The sequence below is a fragment of the Tympanuchus pallidicinctus genome, unplaced genomic scaffold (genome assembly GCF_026119805.1).
Source record: "Tympanuchus pallidicinctus isolate F22 unplaced genomic scaffold, pur_lepc_1.0 scaffold15, whole genome shotgun sequence".
Taxonomy (NCBI): domain Eukaryota; kingdom Metazoa; phylum Chordata; class Aves; order Galliformes; family Phasianidae; genus Tympanuchus; species Tympanuchus pallidicinctus.
Genome location: NW_026294669.1, coordinates 24,501,325 through 24,522,059, shown reverse-complemented (window position 1 = coordinate 24,522,059; position 20,735 = coordinate 24,501,325). Strand labels below are relative to the sequence as shown.

At 49.1% G+C, this 20,735-nt stretch overlaps 1 protein-coding gene across 6 annotated transcripts in view; it reads right to left on the bottom strand.

Moving 5' to 3' along the window:
• Positions 1–20,735, bottom strand: part of NRP2 (neuropilin 2) — an 80,290-nt gene that overhangs the window by 8,344 nt on the left and 51,211 nt on the right. For 2 of the 6 annotated variants that reach the window (XM_052674702.1, XM_052674700.1), the window contains exons 13-15: positions 12,193–12,455; positions 10,788–10,884; positions 8,420–8,461 (exon numbers count right to left, since the gene is read on the bottom strand). In XM_052674702.1, coding sequence (XP_052530662.1) covers positions 8,420–8,461; positions 10,788–10,884; positions 12,193–12,455 — 402 coding nt within the window. Of the gene's footprint in view, positions 1–902; positions 3,342–8,419; positions 8,462–10,787; positions 10,885–12,192; positions 12,456–20,735 lie in introns of those variants that run through there. The other 4 variants (XM_052674703.1, XM_052674701.1, XM_052674704.1 and 1 more) reach the window with 3 other exon arrangements.

Genomic DNA, 20,735 nt, shown 5'->3' with positions numbered 1-20,735 from the left:
TTTGCTTGGACAGCCACTGAAGTGTATGAAATGCAAATTACAAGTGCATGGACTTTGCTGTACAAAAAGAGCAAAAAAAAAACAATAAAAAAACCACAAAACAACGCAAGACCAAAAAAAACCAAAAAGCCTGCATGGGTCCTCAGCTTGCTTCTGTTTGAACAGCCAAAGTGAGAGATCACATCTGAATCATTTTTCTGCTGATGGCCTGAATTCTGAGTAAAGCCAGGAAGTTTCACCGCAATGCTAAGTTCAGTGCCAGGATAGAGTACGAGACAAGGAAAACACATGCAGGAGGGAAAGAATAACCTCTCAAACTGGCAGCAAACAGATTTCACATGAAATGTGATGCTGCTGCCTGCTCTGCAGGGGCAAAAGGTGCTCCTCAAGACGGGAAGGCATGCTCAGCAAAGGCTGAGCACTGTGCCAGAGGGTGGGCACCCAGCCTGCTCCTGCACAGCCTGACATGTGGAGGCTCAAAAGAATTTTATGGAAGAAGAACGCAGTGCGATCATTGTTAGTTTTGGTAACAGCCTGCCCACTGATCACGGTGCCAGGGGCTGAGTGCAAGGCTTGGTGGGCCAGCAGCACTTCGCACCACACCCTGCAATGTCCTTCCTGTTTCTGGAGCCCTCCAAGACGCAGCATATCACAGTGAGCAGCCAATACCAAGCAGCGCTAGAGAAATCCCCAAACAACACTAAGTGCTGGGCTGGCTGCCCAAGGCTCCCACCAAGGCTGTGACCAGTATAACGGATCTACAGGCCACGCTGATGGCCCGATCCTCAGAGCAGAGGCAGCTATGCGCAGCTCCCAACGCACGGACAGACATGTAACCTGCAGCACTGTATCACCAGCAGATCTTGTTAGCAGAGAAAGAAGAAGGAAGAAAAAAACAGATATTTGTATAAAAATATCATAATTTTATTACATTCCACACAATACACCTTCAAAGAGTTTCAAATTTCCACAAGATATTTTTCACACACAGGCAACTGGGCAACGCTGGGGATGTCACGGCTCTAGGAGCGGGGAGAATGGGGAGTAAAAACCTCGAAGTGACCTGGTTTGTCTTTGGTGATTTGAGCTTTAAAGACAGGGTGCCACATTCTCCTCTCTGACACACTGACGCACGCTTGCTAAAGCCCACTGGGAGAAGCCGCTCAACTGCTCTGCCCTGAAGAGATGAGGCTTGTGGGGAAGGACCTGGCCCCAGAGGCCCCATGTTGCCCTGCTCCAGAAGCCGGTGGAGGGCTTCTGCTGAAGCCTACCCCAGAGGTGGCACCAGGGGTCAAATGAGCTGTGTGACCCCATTGACAGGACGCACAGTGCCCAGCCACAGCAGGGCCAAAGCGCACAGCACTGTTGTTTCCATACATCTACTGCAAGATGCCCCAGAGCGCCAGGACATTGAGGGGCTATGCCTGCATCAGCATTGTGTAATATTCACGGGCAAGGAGGGGTGGGGAGTGCTGACAAGTTTAGGAGGGTGGAGGGAATCTGGTCACTCACAACAAATGAACACAAACAAGAGGGAGAAACTTGCTCACTGGAGGTACATTTTTTGCCTGTAAATGGATTAGAGTTAACGACCCAAACCTCTTTTGCATGTCGTCGCTCAGTAATTTATATAAGGCATTTCCACGACAATCTGCTGGGCTATCCAGCAATCAGAGGCTCCCTCCAGCTGCCTGGGTTAACACGGCAGCAATGGCCGGGCCCTGCAGGCCACTCTGGGCTCTGCTGGCTAGATGCTACTGATGCTTTAAAAAGCCGAACAATAGCAAACACAAACCTAATCGACATTCTAGAATGTCAACTGGCAGTTTTTATGATTCAGCAGCTATGAACTGAGCAAAGGAAAATCCAAACCCTAAACCCAGAAAGTGGAATTGTACTTGTCCTTTCAATGTGTCAAGCAGAAAGACAAGGAGGAGCCTTCTCCCCCTTCCCTGTGTAAAATCAAAACTGGCAACACCCAGAGCGAGGGTACTTACAAAATTAATAAACCTCCAACTCTCAAGAAACTATAGTATTTAGCATCCACCTTAGACCTGCTGAAGTCTATGTGTTGCCCTAAGGCTGGCTTTAACAGATACAAACCAAACATTCATTATGAGCTTCTCTGATATAAGGCAACTTTAAAAAGATTCACTTGTGGATGGGGAAGAGTCTCCCCCGCTTTCCAACAATGGCTGTGTTATTGAGTTGGCTGTAGAAAGAACAAGATGGAGAGATCTTGCCATCTGGACATCTATGAACCTCTCTGGATTCTTCCAGCCATCTGAGGTGGACATTCCTACTGTCCAGCCTGGTCTTTTTTTTTTTTTTTTGCACCCAAGACATTAACGCTATCAAACAGGAGACCCAGCCAAAGCTAGATAAGGCAACAAAAAAGCACTGCTCTCTTCCCCAAGTAAACAGATCTGGGTTTAACCACAAACGTGTCCCAGACCTTCCAAAGGGAGGAGGGAAGGGGGGGTGGTGAATAAAATAAAATAAAATTTAAAAACAAACAAACAAACACAAAAAGCATTCCCTGTGCAAGTAGAAGCAATAATAAGCAAAATGAAAAGGGGCTGTTTCTAAATATACATTCAGTCAGTCAGGCACGCACATGCTGCCATGCACACTCACACACAGACTGCACACACGCTTCCAGGCTCGCCATCAAGTTCCCTTGCAGGTTGCCCACTGGGAAGAGAAAAGAAACAAACCAAACAAGCCTACCAACAAAAAACACTCCCTGGCCAACCAAACCAAACCAAAAACCCCACCCGACACCCCAGCAGTCCTTGACAAGGAATAGAAAGGAGCATTCACTTCTGAAGTGAAGGGGCAGTGTGTCTCTTCTGGTGATCCAAGATGCAGCATTAGTTAAAGTTTGTAAAAGATTCGGGAAGGGCTGGGGACAGAGGGGGGGGGGGGGGTGGAGATGTCTAAGAGTTCACACATATGTTAGGTAAGGAAAAAAGTGCAAAACTGAGGCAACATATCGGAAGTCTTATTTTCTGTCTGTCTGTTTTGTGTTTTGTTTGCTCTCTCGTTCCCGTTCGGCTCTCAGCAGCGTGAGCTGGGGTCTTGCTCTAGTTTTATGGTTAGGGTGGGCTCCACAGCCACAGGGGCCCCGTTGGCATAGTGGGAGGTTTTGTAGGTGATGGAGTGATCGCTCTTCTTGGCCGCATAGCGGAACCGGTGGTAGTGGAGCACAAGAGCCAGCGCGACGGAGACCAGCACCACAACAGCACCTCCGGCGGCAATAACGTAATACCAGTAGGCTGGGATGGGCTGCACTGACACCGTGTCCACTGTGGGCTCGGTCCCTGGCAGGAGGGTTGCCCCTGGGGAGGAGACACAGAACAGGGTTGCTAGGTGGGAGGCATGCAGACGCACAAACAAACACACATGCTTGCAAAGTACAGTGCCGAGTGACACCGGGGCCCAGGGCAGCTCCAGGTACGGGACACACTCCTGCAGGGAGCTGCTTGCACTCGTCGAGCTGCGTGTTAACATGCCTCTCTCTTTCCGTTTAATTAAGCAGGCTGCCTGGCTTGCAATGCAAATTCCATATGTATGCTATTATTACTATTATTTCTGGCATCAACAAATATTTTTTTCCCCTCTTTTTTTTGGCCTTCTCCAGATCAGCTGCCTGGTTTTGTCTCTGTATGGCAGATGTTGTCACACAGTGACAAAACCCATCACGTCCCTAATTGGAGGAAGAGCAAAATCTCAGATGGCCAAGGAAGTTACTACAGGAGACTGGGAAAGAAATTAGATGGAGAAATATTTGTCATTTTTACAGCCAAGACAGGGAGCAAGATCTCTTCCTGCAAGTGCTCGGTATGCAGACCTGCTCTTACTAGGTGCCCTGTTCACAGTCTTACAGATTTAATAATTAAAGTGAAAAAGTATGGGTATGATGATACATGCTGACTTCGTGCACAGTGCAGGTTGTGATAACCCCATCAGAAGTCCATGCTCATGACAGCTCAGGCAAGACAATCCAATGGCTGCCTCAGGGCTCAAGGGCATGGAGATCCCGGGCTCAGCCCATGGCAACACACATGTCCTGAGCAGGTGTGGGTTGGTGCTGCTGTCCACGGCCAGGGAACAGCGTGGTGCTGACCCTCCTGCACTCACTGCTCAGCCCTCCTGGCTCTGCTTTCAAGCTGCAGGGGCCCTGGGGGAGGTGCACGCCTGCACCACATCTCTGCACTTGCTGCTTCTAGCAGCCAGAGTCCCTGGGGAAGCTGCAAGGGACTTGCTCTGCTGCTGGGCACAGGCTTCTAGAACAGGCTCAAGAGGATACACAGGGAAAAAACAGTACAGGATGCATCTGGCCTGGAAAACACAGGGGCATCTAACCACCCCCTGCAGCATTACCCCCACCAGAGCCACTGGCTGCACACTCTGCACATAGACAGTTTTACTGCTGCTGCTGGCACTGGCAAAGGCAAAATGGTACTTCCTTGGCTATTCCTTCCCCATCTCCCCAAAACCTGGGCACAGGGAGTGAAAATGGGAATGAAAACTGCACCCAGATGCATAATAAAACCAAAAATCCCTAAGAAAAAGAAACTATAAAACAAAGAAAAACCACAAGGACAAGATAAATCCTGCTTTTACAGAGCAGGAGGCTGGGAGCCACCCACATATTTGTCAATACAGGTAAGCAATTCGGATAGCTCAGGAGCAGCCTGCTCTCCTCCCTCACCCTGTCTCAGCCCAGCTGCCCCATCCCTCACACCCAGACCGTGCTGGCATGGGGGTGATGGACCCGGGCAACAGTCCCCCACTTCCTCCTATCTCTCTGCTTGCTCCCAGCACAGGGCACAAAGGTGTAATGTCCCAGGGCACTAGGTTCCTGGGTTTCACTGACTGTCTGCCACTGCCTCCCACACAGATGCAGCCCCGACGGGTCCATACACCTCACTGCCATCACTCCTGGCATCTCACCACCACTCCTGACAGCACTGGGGCGAGTTGGCTCCTGGGAGCACTGCAGACCTGCTCTCAGCACAGAGGATGCACATGTTTACTCTTGATGTCAGCCTGTGCTTACACAGTACCTTGTTCTAGTGAGAGATGTGCTTACAGTACCACTTACTTATATGTCTGATATGCAGCAGATGGGAGCATGAGGGCTGCTCGTGCTGTGGTACCTAGCCCGTGCCTCTGATCTGACACACACATCCCAGGCTGGGTGGGGGGGTCGTGTCATATGCCCCAATGACCCTGCCAGTGGGAACGGCGTCCTGGAGGCTCCAGTCCAGGGCAGCCATTGTCCGTTCCTGATGGACTCCTGTGCAGGCAAGGAGTGAGCCCGAGGGGTGGTGCAGCCCAGATCTGGCCTCGGCCCCTGCTTCCGCTCCTCATGGCCCTGCTGCAGTAATAGCAGCTGTCTGGAGAGTTCATTTAGCAACTACAATCAGTAAGGAGTCACACTCCCTTGTCTCCAAGTCTTAAGGTAGCCAATTCCCAACATTAACAATTGTTCTTCCTTACACTGTCAGCCACTAAATATAGCTGCCAGTCCACTCAGCACAGAGCTGATGTTATCTGCTTTTACTGGCTCTGCTGCTCACTGGAAGTTTTCTTTTATACCATGGAAAAGTTCTCTGCTCAGCGAGACGGAAAAAAAAAATCCATCTTTGTAACTTAATAACTTTTCCACTCCTCTTTGCCTTCCGCCACACACGTGCTAGCCCTTCCTCATCCCCTCAGTGGGGCTCTCGCCTTAGCAAATAAATGCTTCTCTGCCTTCCTGTCAAGTCAGTGGGTGCACTGGTTAAAGCAGGACTTGAAATGCAGGGCAGTGCAAACCCAGGGGAACATCACAGGGTGTGCTCTGTGCTCCCCTCTGCCTGGCCAGCCTCCCCCCACCCTTCCCCTGCAGCTTGACAGGCAGCAACCTTAGAGCTGTGCAACAGGCATGAAAATCCCAAACAAGCAAGAGCAGAAGGATGTATGCTGAGGAACAAGGAGGATATCCTCTCCAGAGAGCCTCCCAGGAGGCCATCTGCTGGCTGTCACTGCTGTGCCACTGTTGTGTTTTCCAGCAACACTGCCATAAACCACTGTGGATCAGCAGCACAGCTGGACTTCTCATAGATGGCACAGATGAAAGTGAACGTAAACTCATCTTACCCACGTGAGAATGCCACAAAACTCGTGTTGGCCTCAATCCCTTAGTTGCTACCTGCCACTTCTCTAGTACAGCATCCCTGCCTTGATTTCAGAATACCCAGTGTGGGAAAACCCACAGTCTGCAGGTAAATTTTCCCCACAGCCTGTCTCCATGCCTTCTGGAAGATGTCTTTTATTTTTAGCCTGCTATTTATCTAACTCCTTGCTGCCAGCCACTTGTTATGCCTTTTCTTTAAGGGTGAGATACATCAACTCTCAAATGCAGCACAGTTTAAGCACACTTGACTGGTCTTGTAAGATCACGACCCACTAACTGAAAGGCTCAGCAGAACACAGAGGGATGGATCAAGTGAGGAACAGCCAGGAGGCTTTAGGTGTCAGCTGAGAATATTACAGCTGTTTTTCAGAAACACCACAAGTCTGAGTAGCAGGATAAACAGGCAGCCTACCCACATGCAAGCCCAAGTTCCTACTTATTGCAGTATGTGTACGTGCAGCACCATAACACACAGCTTTAATGCCTGTATATGTCTCCCACTAGCAGTGCTCCACAGCCTGCTTCATGTCCTTAGAAGGAAGCTGCCCCTTGCCTTGAGTTTCATAGAATCATAGAATGAATCACAGAATGGCTTGAGTTTGAAGGGACCTTAACAATCATCCAGTTCCAAATCCCTGTCATGGGCTGGGCTGCCAACCATTGGATCAAGCTGCCCAGGGCCCCATCCAACCTGGCCTTGAACACCTTCCGGGATGGGGCATTGGATGGGGCATTCACAGCTTCTCTGGGCAGCCTGTGCCAGTGCCTCACCACTCTCTGAATAAAGAATTCCTCCTAATAGCTAGTCTAAATTTATCCTCTTTTTATTTAAAAAATTATTTACCCTTGTCCTATAACTATCAGACCACATAAAAAGTTGGCCTCCCTTCTGTTTATAAGTTCTCCTCAAGAATTGGAAGGCTGCAATGAGGTCTCATTGGAGCCTTCTCTTCCACAAGCTACAGAAGCCCACTCTCTCAACCTCTCTTCACTGGAAAGGTGCTCCAACCCTCTGAGCACCTTTGTGGACACACTCCAACGGCCCTATGTCTCTTCTGTGGTGGGAGCACCAGGCCTGGACGCAATACTGCAGGTGGGGCCTCATGTGGGCAGAGCAGAGGGGACTATCACCTCCCTAACTCTGCTGGCCACCCCTCTTAGTGCAGTCCAGTCTTGATCCCTGCTTTCCCATTACTGCCACAACTCCCAGCGCACGCATCTGCCTGAGGCAGCCTTATTCTCCAGAGAAGTGCAGGTGCTTGTATGGCAGAGTCCAGATGTATTAAGCAGACCATCAGCAGAGCAGGAGACAGACAGAATAAAGATATTAATGCCAACTGTGAGCAAAGGGCGTGCTGACCAAACTGTTAAACAACTTTCGAAGTTAAGGGGAGGCCCATGTTTGCTCTTCATCACAATGTGATTCCTGCATGCCTTCTTATAGAGGCATGCAGGAAAACAAAATCCGGAAACCAAAGCAGAGAACACTGATCTTCCCCCAAACACAAATAGCTTTTCCCACTCAGAGCAACACAAACAGCATCCCCATTGGCTGTTCAAACAGTGAAGCATTTTTTCTGAATTTTCCACCTTGTATCTTACTCCATAGGTTGGATCACAGAAATGCCAGTTTTAATCCTTCATGCTAATATTAAACTATTAAATGCATCATTTCATCTTGTTTTCCTTTTATTGATTGTCAACTTCAGAGCTCCTCTTGCAATTTACTCTTGCACTTCTATATCCAAACTGCTTTTCCCTTCCAAGAAGGCTCAACCCTACCATCCTTCATCAGCAGCTTGAACACTGCCACTGTCAGAGCACCCATGAACTACAGAACATCCTTTCCCCCACAGTAATATAAGACACTGCCACCTCATTTCACTTCTCAGTGGCTACTACTTTTTTGTTTAAGTCAATTGATAAGTCAATTTCTTTACTACTCAGCCCACGCATTTTGGGCTCTGCTGTTCTTCAGGAGGCCAGGTGCTTCCTGATCGCAGGTCTCCCCATCTTGTTCAACCCTGGGCCAGCCCCGGGGATTTGTCACTATGCCTGCTCCCTGGCAACCGGCAGGAATCAGAGGGTGCCATCCCCAGCTGTGGCACCAGCAGAGGTTTAGCACACACTTGCCATTTCACTGCTCAGAACATCTGCTGTTTGTTCAAGCAAGCACTTAACATTCCTTTACTTTAAAAGCCCATGCCAGCAGAAAGAGAAGTGCAATTTTACCTGGAAAGTAGAAGTTCTCACCTGGAAAAGCTGTGATGGGTTCTGCAATGGAAAAGAAAAGCTCAGAATTAGAGAGGAGAAAATTACACAGAAGGCCACAGTTCACATATCCATTAATTATTAACATCCAAATGGAGCAGGTGTGCAGCCGTACCCCACAGATGCCATGTGGTGGGAGCAGTGCAGGGCTCCAGCCAACTCCTCCACAACAGGGAGAAAACCGTGTCTCAGTCAGGGGCTGGCCAGAGGTGGAAAGCCTCAACTTGGGCACAGACTTCAGACAAAAATGTGTTAGGCTGAGGGGTCATTTGGATCCAGCTGGTTGGCCTGAGTCATCGGAAGACAAATCCCCACCTGGCTAATGATGCAGCTCTGAAATCCCCTAAAATTTCCACTAACAGTTTGGTTTCTGGCTCAACTCTGTCATCATTATTCGCTTGGGAACTGTATCGCTTCTCGGTGCCATGTTCCTCTCTATCTCACAGTGCCAATAAACAAAGGCAAGTGATTTCTTCTTTTTTTCAAGACACTTTGAAGAAGTAATCTATTACAAATTACTGGATCTGAAAAGCAATAATCAGTGCTTATTACTGATTACTTTCTCGCAGAAGTAATAGACTTCTGATTATTTTTAGATTACTTCTGCATTATGCCTGTGAGTCACACAAGCAGACTGGCACTGCTGAGTGCTATGAAATCATCACTCAAGTTCAGAATGCAAAGGACACATTTGTCAAAGGAAAAAATTATTGTGACTTATAAGAGTTCTTTCACGATAAAAAGGAATCAGATTACTTCCCAGGATTATATCTGGAAAAAAAAAAACCCAATAAAAAACAACCCAAAAAAACCAATCACCCAGTAGCCTGCACTGGAGTCAGCTATTCTCACAGCTCTGACAGTGTAAGCAGTGCTGTGTTTCTATCACTGCATTATTATTTTGGCAGCATTGGAAATGACCCACGAGTTATGCTAAAATTTGCAGTGGAAGCCCTTTGTCAGGACTGGTCCGAAATGGTAGGTTTTAAGATTCCCATTCAACTTCCTAGAACATGAGAAATAATTTTATGTAGCGGTTTGGTGTTATTTTTAGGTTTGGCAATGCTTGAAACTTTGTAACTTATTCATGCATTGTTTCAAAATATTAAGCTTTAGGTTCAAGGCCTGAGATACAGTAACACTGAATTAGGTGAACTGCCACACTCAAAAGAAGTTAGATATGAAATGCTACTCGTGTTAATCATCCCTCTTGCTTCTCTTTAATGCCACAGAAGGCAAGGGATTAAAACACCGCTATCAAGCCTCAATATAGGGAATTTGACATATGGAGCATTAGCTCTTTTGGCAGATAGGAGACCAGCAGAGTTCAAAACATCAAATAAATGGGACCTCTAGTACCAAGGAGCATCTCTGGGGCAGCCCTGCTCCTCTGTTCTGTTCCCACTGTCAGTCTCTGCACCATCTTCACATCACCCACCTGCCCAGCACAGCACGTGACATGCCCAGCCCTTCACAGGCACAGCTCATCCTGTGTCCCACTTCCTGAGACACACCTCAGCAGTGAGCCTCTGCCTCCCTCAGTGGGGTTTATGGGTGGTTAACAGTTAAACCTGCCCACCACGGAGCAAATGGAAGAGCAGGACCTAGCTCCTGTGGGCAGCTCTCACATTAATCCCACTGATGGAATACAGCTGCTCCCATCCTCAGCTGGAAGGGCTCTAAATCCACATCCAACCTAGATGGTGAGCAATGCTATTGGAGTGTGTGATATGTCAGCCAGGCCAGGGCAGGGCAGGGCAATACTCCACCACCAAACTGCTAAAATACATCTTTTCTTCTCTCTGCTTTTTTTTTATTTAAAAGTCCTCTCTGTCTTTCACACTGAGAGACCCTAACTGGCTTCTGGCCTGGTTTAGGGAACGGTGAATTCTAGGACAAGAATTCCTTTTGTTATTCTGTTAACGTTGCTGCAAAACCCCTCTGCTATCTTATTTCTTATTAAAGAAGACTCCTTTTGAACTCATCATCTCCTCTAAGCATGTAGTATTGACTGACAGCTGGTTTCTTTTGTCCAGCACTTTCCTTTTAGATTTGGCGTATGTTCTTATCACATAGAATAGTCCTCAGTCACCCTCAGCTGCTCTTTCAGCTCTGCACAGCAGAGACATGTGCTTCCTGCCTTTCACGCCAACGCAGTCAGAAATCCCTGTTCCCCAGGGACCAATTCCCCCTCATCTCTGGAAGTTAGCAGAATCCCAGCTGAGATCCAGGAGCCATCGGTAGAGAAGCGGCAGCCGCCCATGAGCTAAGGCTCTCCAAGCCTGTCTGCCCACGCCATCCCCAGCCCCCCAGCAGCTGCTGCACGTACCCATGCAGTACTCCAGTGGGATGTCGTTGCCCAGCCGGATGTCATCCAGGGCAAGCTCTCCTGCGTGGCCATTGCGTATAAATCCCTCAAACACTATCTGTGGGAAATCAGGACAGAAACATCAGTGTTAAGCTAGGATGCAGTGAGTGGCTCCTGCTCCTAAGGGCAATGGCAAGAAATCTGCTCCTGGCCTTCTTGCACACCTGTGTGGACCTGAGAGCAGCTCTGCTTCTCCTCCTGCCTCTGCCTCTCCTCGCTCAGGGTAAGCTGCTCAGTGGGAAAGGGCTCACAGGGAGACCACTACCTGTCCCGGCATCACTCAGCATGCATTTTGCTCAATTAAATGCTTCTCACATGGAATGAATCAATGCTCAGCACTGCAGGCCATCTCCCTCCCCTTCTGTACAAACAATGTGAGTGGCAATGCACTGACTTACAGCAGCAAATCTGGGCTATGGTGTTAATAGAGTCCCACAGCCGGGTCATGATCAGAAAAAGGAAGGGAAGGACACAATATGCACATGGCCACGTTAGCTGCAAAGTGCAGTTCTCATCAATGCTGCATAGAAAGTACTGAAATGTTACAGAAGGGTCAATTTATTCCTACTTAATCACAGGCAAAATATATTTACAAAAATAAATAGAGTCGTTAGGTTCTAAGAACTGCTGAGTGGAGAGACTTGCATTATTTACATAATGATGCTGTTATTTAGCTAATGCCTGTATATTCATGTTTAATGCACGAAGTAGTCAGCTGGTGCCCATCATTCTTATCAAGAGGCATATTGTGCCTATAGTATTTTATTAAAAAGCCCAGATCAACACATGCAAACTAGCCACACAGCTCCAGTGCAAAGCTCTGGCTTTGCTTCCCCCTGCCTAGTCCTGAGGGTCCAAGCACTTTCCTGGAGCTTTGTATGCCATAGATCTCCTCTCCCTGCTTCAGGTAGCCCTTCTCTTTGGGATGCCTGCAAGGAGACCTCCCTGCAAAGCCATGAGCCCTGTTCTCATCCCTGCTTCACGGGCACAGGGCTGGAGCTTGCTCCCTGGAGTGGGTGCTGCCTCTCATCAACCTGGCCTGTCTGACCGTCATCGGGAAGGAGGAACTGAACAGAATAAAATGGAAAAACTTCAATTAAAAAAAAGAAAGAAAAAAAAGAAAAAATATTTGCAGAGTGGAAGATTTGAGGAATATAAAAGGCAACAGGCTGAACAAAGGCCCAAGTCTGTGCAGAAGACAGGCACACTCTGAATAACAAACAGTGTCGTTTAGTTACTATAGTAACCCAAGAAACACAATGCAAACAGCCCCTCTCAGCCACACTCCCTAATGATGATCTGGCCCTGGCTGCACACCACAGCATTAGGGCTCTGCTGGGGACGCACACCTCGCCCCACGTCTTACCCGGTACTCCATGTCATAGCTGGGCAGGATGATGCGGCCCTCCCTCCACTCCTTGCCCTGGTCCTCTGCGATGACCCACAGAGCCTTGCGCTCCTGGCTGGCCTCCCGCCAGACCCGCAGCATCACTCCACTGCTGCCCCACACCTGGTACTGGAACACCATGCAGATGGCGCTGCGGGGCAGGTAGATGGTGGGGCTGATGAGCCTGGCGCGCTGGCTTTCCCTCCTGCCGCTGCTCTGCAGCCGCAGGTAGCTCTTGACATCTGTTCGGAGAGGAAAACCCAGTTATAGCATTTCCTGCATCCACGTGCAACAAGCGTCTCACCTCCTGCTGCGGCAGTTCAGCACTGCGTGGCCAGGAAGGTGCTGTGGGAGCAGGGTCACCCCTGGCAGTTACAGCAGGTCCTCAGTCAGGATACTGCTGACAACTTTGTTTTGAGGACAGCCATGATAAATTGAAAGCCTGGGACTCAGCTTTTCCTCCATGCGGTACAACAGTCCTAAAGCACAGCCCAGAGGAGGGACCTGGACCTAGCGAGCAAGGTAAGCACATATGATGTCTGGGTAGCTGCAAACTTGAAGGTGGTTGAAAGACAGAAGGGATTTGCTTTCTTTAATATTACTTTTAAAACTGTGCCATGCCTTTTGCCAGTGCTCAGGGAGATTTGGGATACTTGTTATTTATGGAGATGCTTGAGCTGAATACTGATAGCAGCAAAAAAACAAAGCATGGATGAAAACACCTGGGTGTGATAGACTAAGTCAGCACCCACAGCAATAGCAGAAGAGCAGTGTCTGCACTTTGAAAGTGCACCCAAACACCTCCAAAACCAAAATCTGAGAGCCCTGACAAACTCCATCCAGAACACTGGAGCCAACCTCGCAGCTCCCACAGCAGTTTGGTGACATGGCAGCCTGAGTGAGCTGTGTCGGTGGCTGCACAGCCACTGGCCCTGCCGCTCGCCTGTCACTGCCACACAGATGGGCTGGAACCAATGGCCGTGAGATACATGGCTTCTAAAATAAATGCAGGACAAGAGAGCAGAAAGATTTGCCATCATTCTGCTCCTGGGATGTATGACCGAAATACAGCAAAAGCGTATCCACTCCATATGAACTTTCAGCGATTTTGCTGCATGAAGGACAAATCTGTCCCTGATCGGCCATATACAGAAAGAGCAACATCTTCCAGCACTATTTTCCGGGACCTATGAAATGCACTTGGGTCACTTGGCACTTTATGCCAACAAACATTAGCAGAAAAAAAGATGAAAGCATGTTTGCCCACTCCTGCTTGAGTGAATCACTTGAGAAAGTACCATGCCGTTCTCTAATGCAGGAGTGTTCTCGTGATTTACCTCAGAGTGGTGGTGGTGCAGGAGGAGATGTGGGAGATAAACAAGTGGAAGAAGGAAAAAAAGCACAAGCTGTACTCTGCGCCTAAGGAGCAATAAGGCATAATAAGTCATCAAGGTCTCCTGAATTAAAATCCTCTTTCTCTAATTCACTACAAGCCTCTTCAAAGCAAAAAGCAACAACAAGAAAAGGCAGCAACAAACAACAAGGTGGAAAAGCAAACCAAACTACAATCACGCAATTATCTCACAGCTCAAAGGGTCTCAAAGGCAGTCCTTACTAAAAGCACCACACAGGCTCACAAATGATCCAATTTGGATCCTCAGTGTTAGGAGCATCCATTTTGGTGCCAGGATCTAGGCAGCCCGACTGAGGGGTGGGACATGAGCCATCCTCGGAGATACGATTTAGCAGAGTTTGTCAGAGTTAGGGTACTATGGTTAGGCTTGATGGACTTGATGATCCTTGAGGTTCCTTCCAACCTGATTAATTCTTTGATTCTATGATCTCTGGGTGCATCCAAAACTCACATCTCCTGTGCTCCCTGTCCAGCACTTGCTAGGGCCCTGAGAGCACTGCAGCAATCCCAAGGGTTGTGGGGAGGCTCAGGCTTTGGGTAATGAACCCAACTGCTCATCTATGCCATGGCTTTGGGCACCTTGCTGGGACAACCTTTGCGACGGACAGCTGGGCATAAGCAGACATTTGTGTGTCATTTGAAGATGAACTGGCTGGATCACTCTAGTGGATAGCTGCACCTTCTGAGAGACCCACAAATTTGCTGAGGTTGACTGAGCAAGTGCACTACTGAGGTGATTATTGGAGCTGTGTGCGGGAGCCTGGTGGTTCCACAAGTCACTGATACAGTAAATGGAAGGTTTTGGCACAGAAGGCACCTGAAAGGCTGATTTCCCCTGCTAAGATGCTCGAAGAGAGCCTTGCAGTGATGAGCCAATCAATTTTTCTAGGATCAGAAATGCATTTTCATCTCTTTCCCAGAACTTTGCAGCCCCTGCTCCAGCTCACGTGGCAGTCGCTTCCCCACCGAAGTACTGGGAGCTCAAAACCCTGGCACAGAGAACGGCAGGACAAACCTGCTCAGGCATTTTAACCTACTGCTGTTTTTGCAACTGATGCTACTGCATAAATCTCATGGAAGATTTATGGGTTCATCTGGATGTGGAGGAGCCAGAGGAGCGTGAACATGCAACCATCCCCAGCCAGACGACGGTGGAAGCATTGTATGTGTACGGCAGTGAGCCCAGATAAATCACCAGCCGGGCTCTGCAAACGAACCATCTGGCCCACGCAGTTTCCTCTTGGCGTGCCCATCCCCTCCTGCCAGCAGGCCATCTGAGAGGACATGGGGGGATGCAGCCTTGTACCTCAGGTCAGGTTGCAGCCAGGAACCAAACAGCCGCTCCCTTGCCAAGGTCAGCCAGCCTGAGTACATGGTCCTGCATGCCACAGCCCCTCTCCAGAGAAACACACGTTCCCTTGCTGGTGTCAGCAGCACACCTGGAGGTTTTCCAGCAAAACATGTTGGGCAGGACGTACACAAGCAATTACCCACACCCCAGGTTCCTATAGCATTTCCCCCTCGCTGGGTATTGCTGACTTACAGCCACTGCTCCTATAGAGGCTGCACAATGCACTGCCTTCACGTACACACCTCCAAAGGTCACTGCACTCTTCCCCATTGCAGAGATTGTTTCAGGGTGTGTTTTAGTGACAGCACCACAGCCCATCTCTCTGGGCCCTGATACCTGCACAGCCACAAATGCCACTCTGGGATGTCCCAGAAAAGCCTGCTTCGTGTCCTGCCATCATGCTGGGGTTGTGACCTGAGGCTGTGTCAGCCCTGCTTTTCCCTGCAGAAGGAGAGAGCTCAGCCTCTCCATGGCAGCAGGGTGCTCCAGTGCAGGGGATGACAGCAGATGAATATGCTGATTGAGATTGGGTAGTTTTATATTTTTATTTTTTTGGCAAATCATGCAAATTCACCTCAAAAAGCTGCCACTGTAATTGCAGTGACAGGCCTCTCCTCAATGACAGACTTTCATTTACAAAGGGAAATCAATCCTCTGTAAAACTAATATTTATATTAACTAGATCACTGCGTCTGCTGGAAATTTCCCTCAATTTTGATTATGTGCTAATTAGCCTGCCAAGTCCTTGCCATTTCAGTATCTAAATCAGTCCGTGAAAAGGCATAAAACGCTGCACCTGCCTGGTGCCAGGCCCTCAACCTGCCCATGGAGCCCGGCTAATGGACGGGCCATTACATCCCCTCTCTTAATTAAGCCTCTTGTCCTTCTCAGCGCCGTGTGGCCGCAGTCCCTCAGCCTCCCCCTGGGCACGCAGGGAGGGCACGGTGCCCCTGACAAGCCAGGTGCCAATTAGCACCTGACATTTAGCTAAGCAGGCTGCTACCCGTGCGGCACCCAGCTCCAGCCCAGCAGGCAGCGTGCACTGCCACATGAAAGGTGCACACAGGCCTTCCTGCACCCAGCTGTGTGCATGCACAATGACAGGCACCAACCCACTGAGCAGTACATTTGTTGCGCACGCTGCTCGCATGCGTCTCTGCTTGCCTGCTCACACACGCTTACCCAAATGAGGCTCTGTGACTCATGAGCTGCTAAGGCATGGAGTGATGTATGCACTGAGATTTGAGAGACAGCTTCTGGCTTTCCTGCCTGGTTTTACAGTCAGCGTGTGTCATTGGCTTTTGGGTCACAAAAGTGATTAGGGACTCAACAAGGCAAGCTATGAATAAAATGGTGAGCCTAATGGCAAGCATGAGTTTTGCTGGCAGTGCAGGGACAAGAGCACCAAAGCCGGTTATGGCCCAGCCCAATGCTTAGCCTCAGCACAGCGCAGCCCAGCACAGCCCAGTCAGCCTCTGTGCCCTGGGATCAGGAGGCCCAACCCCACTGTGCTGCAGGAACAAATGATGTTCAGTGTGCTGTCCTCGTGCAAATGTAGGAAGGAGAACCGTGCTTGGCTCTGTGAGATGCAGTCTGCACCACACACCACAAAGCTCCCTCCTGCTTCAAAGGGCACAGGATATGTCCCCAAGGCACGAGCCCTGAGTGTGAGCCCTATGAGAGTGCAGACCCAGCCCAGTCCAGATCCATTAACACAAAGAAAACCTTTCTGCTGGGTTGGACAGAGCAGGATCAAGGAGTTCAGGCAGAAATTCTCATGGATTGCAGGAAAAATATAAAGTTTTTCCTCCCAAGAATCCCATGGGAAAAACAAAGACATGGTAAAGGGTCACCACCAGCATAAAAACAACTCGGGATTTGTTTTCCTTACAAAATAAGCTCTTATGAAACTTCAGAGCACTAAAAACATTCCTCTGCTGGAAACACTTTGAAGCAAATAAACCTTTCCCTTCAGCGCCTGCAGCCCAAGGAGCAGCATTTTTCACCTCAGGGCCAGCGGGGCCACACCAGCAGCAGCAGCTCCTGGTGGGTTTCGCAGCCTGGTACAGGACCCAGCTGGCCAGGAGAGCTACAAGGCTCCAACTGCTCTTCCTGCATGCACATCTGTCTGAATAGCGCCGGGCTTATAGCTTGGCCACAGGTTTGGACCAAACAGAAAGCAGGGTGTGAAAGAGACGCAGATCTGTGGTGCCTTGCTGGGACCACAAGGTATGCTAAAGCCCTGCAAGAACAGAGGAGGGAGAAAGTGAGCAAAGCACACCTAATCCAGCTTCTCATAATGGCTTATTCATGTGGCACCACGGAGAGCAATGCAACTGCACCAGCCAGCTGGGGATGTGACCCAGGTCCTGCACACTCTCCTGGTACAATTCAAAGAGCTGCCCAACTCACCAACCAGATTTATTTTCAGATCCTTAAAACCTTGACACCAATGGCACACTGCCATTGCGTGTAGCAAGAGGAGGCGAAACCTGAACATGATGCTGCCTGAAGTTTGCTAGGTGCAGCGAAGGGGAAACGTTTTACAGATAGGAAGCATCTGAAAATCCATGGAGGGAAAAATTCTGGCAGCTTCTCAAGGGGGCAATGTAAAAGGGAGCAACAGCATTTTCCAGGCTTGCAAAGGGCAGGGCAGCAACTGGACCCATGCTAGGTTTCTGCTGAGTGGTGCACTTTGGGTGCATGCTCACCACCAGGTCTCCAGCCGTGTAATGGGAGCCTGCAGGAGAGGACGTGGAGCTAATCCATGGTGTGAAGGGCCCAAGGAACACAGCACTAAAAAAAGAAACGCAGAGCTGCCTGATAGAGTATCTTGGAAATAAAAATAGTGGAACGAGAGCAGGGGGTGTCTTCTCAGTCTCAAGAAGTAGTTCTCTGTGCCAAAGACAAGGAGGAATTGCATGCAGTGCATAAAATGAAATCAGGCGATATCTGAGGAATTCAGGCCTGTCTCTCAGCAGATTTTTCTAATCAACCGCCTCACAGAGGATATTTCAGCATGGTCATTTCCTTCCCGCCCCTCTCACACAGGCTGAGTCGGGGCTCCTCCTTTTATTATTACTTTTTCCCATTTAATTTTAATTTTTGTTTTGCTACTTTCAAAAGAAATAGAAACATATCCCACTTGGCTCTTAAAGGCACAGCATATTTCCTTGCTACTGTGGAATGATCGCAGGCTCTGGCTAGAGCCGCACCTTTAAATGAGAGTAAATGGTGCTCCAGTGGCTTTGAGTTCCCATTGGCTTCTGCCCTCCCCTAAACCGAGCACAGCTGCTCTGCTTCACCCAACTGCTCACCCTGGGGTGGGGAACTCACAAGAAAAGACCACCCCGAACAAGGGCTTTTCATTCTTTGCTCCCTGGAGTCCGTGGATGAATTTTGTAAGTAGAAACAAAGTGCTGGAGGGAGCGTGAGGGGAAGCCAGGGGAAGAATGGGGGGAGTGCGAACCAAACAATGCTTCGATTCTGTCCCCACTGAGGGGCAAGCGCTGCCTCTTTTTCATGCTCCTTGGTTTTTTTGTTAAAAGCTATGCATGGAGGAAAAAAGCAAATAGCTGTTTCCCTTTGTGTCTTGTCCTCTTAATTTTGTAGAGAAGGACCAAAGCCCTTCCACAGTCCTGTGCTGTGTGGGCAAGGCAAGCACATGGCTGTACCCCTTGCCAATCCAGCCAGTCAGAAGGCCGTGTGGCCAGTGTCATGACCACAGCTGCTCAAGATGTGACCAGAACAAGGGACACCCATGCTGCTTCAGAGCACGGCTCTGAGTCACTGTGAGCAGCTGCAAGCCTCCAGCAGCTGAGATGACTGGGGATCAGAAATTGCCATGCTCATAGCTTGTCTGCTGTGCTCCTCCACGGCCATGGGAACATCACTTCAGGCCTCTGGAGCTGCTGCCTCCTCTCCTCCCTCTGCTCATACAGATTGTGACCTCCTGACAGTGTCTGAGTGCCTGTGTGTGCCCACTGGGACACCCCACTGCAGGTCGCAGTGCAGTGAGGGATTGCTCTCTGTGCTGGCACCAAACCAGAGCACTGAACTCAGCAGGAGAAAGGTCTCCTGGCTGAAGGGATTGGGGTCCTGCAATTCGTAACTTGTTAAGGGAAAAGAAAGTGTAGGAGAAGGGTAAAATCCAGAACTGCATGCTAAGATGTCTGATGCAGCACCAGCATACACTCACAATCTTCTAAGAAACTATGGCCAACTAATTGTAGGGAGACTCGGGGGAGAGGAAATGAAATGAAAAATTGAGTCTGAGTTATAAAAATAAGTAATTTTTATCCTACTTGCAGGAGGCTTATATTAATTAAACATTATTACAACGAATGAGATGGGGAGGGTTATTAAGTCTGGGGCTGGCTGTAAGTGTTCTCTCCAGTTGCCTGAGGCTCCACTGATCTCCAGATATTAATCTTCTAAAGCACTCAAATGCTGAAGAGATAAACACTTGAAATATGAAAATGTTTTTCTCCATGGCAGACACTGTGACCCTATGTCACACCAAAGAATTTGTCAGATGTCCACATAGGCTGTGCTTACGGCATTACTGTGTCTCTTAGAAAAATGCTGGGCACCTCAGGATCCAAAGAGAAAAATGATGTGTGCGTTTGTGTGGGGGTGATTTGTGTGTGGAGATGTAGCAGATTCTCCTCTTCCCATATGTTTCTGGAATACATATTTTCCTCTTTAGCACTGCCTACCAGGTGTTGGCTGCACGGCTTTCCAACTGGCTGCCAGCGCTGCCAATCTGGCCAGCGCCTCTGCCAGGTGGCTAACAGGTTCGCCTGAATGTTTGCATCTCCAGACTCAACCTCACCGGGGTGACTGGGAGAGCTGGGAGGAGCCTGAGGCACGCACAGCTCCCTGGGCATGCGGTGTGCTGACACTGGAGTCACCAGGCACAGGGCAGAGCTGAAGCCCAGAACATCAGCCAGCTCTCCCTGATGGAGTCTCGGGTTTCATAAGCAACGAATGAATGTGAAGAGATGTCACGGTGCCACAGGCTACTGTCACATGGAAACCAGAAAATGTCCTTCACGCAACTCATGCCACAAAGTCGAGAACAGTAAGGAAACGGCACTAGTCCCAGAGCAGCTTCAAAGACGTGAAGCTACAGAACGCCATGCGTCAACCACACTGCCAGAGGCAGGCCCCTTTCCAACCCATGCCAACCCATCTCAGTGAGGTCCTCCATAAATTAGGCTCAGCCACACACATGCAAATCTTCTGCTTTCAAAGCAGAGAAAAAGAGCAAAAGTCAAACAGCAAGTAGCTGGCATATTTCTGCATTCTTAGGGCTTACATCATCCTTCACTGAGAGGAGGCTGAAATTCAGCCTATGCACGCCCAGAGTGCAGAATAGCTGAAAACTGTAGGCAAACCGAGCAACATATGGGAGGCAGAAAACACACCTCTAACAAAAGAGGAAGCGCATTCTGGAGAAAAAAACATTGGGTCTTGTAGGGGACATTTGGATCAGGATGTGGAACAAAGCATGGACCAGCCTACACAGTCACTGGGGATTCAAAACCCAGTCTCTGCTTCAAGACTATCTCAAGAGGATAGTTAGTACAACTCAGTGCCAGCAGTCACAGTCCTATAAATAAGTCATGAACCCATAAAACAAAGCATCTGAAAGCTTCCACAAAAGAAAACATTCAGCTTTGCACAGCCTTTGCAACTCCTGATAGCTGTGCATAATCAGTCATCCTGTTCACAAGGAAAAAGGCCCATCAGCTC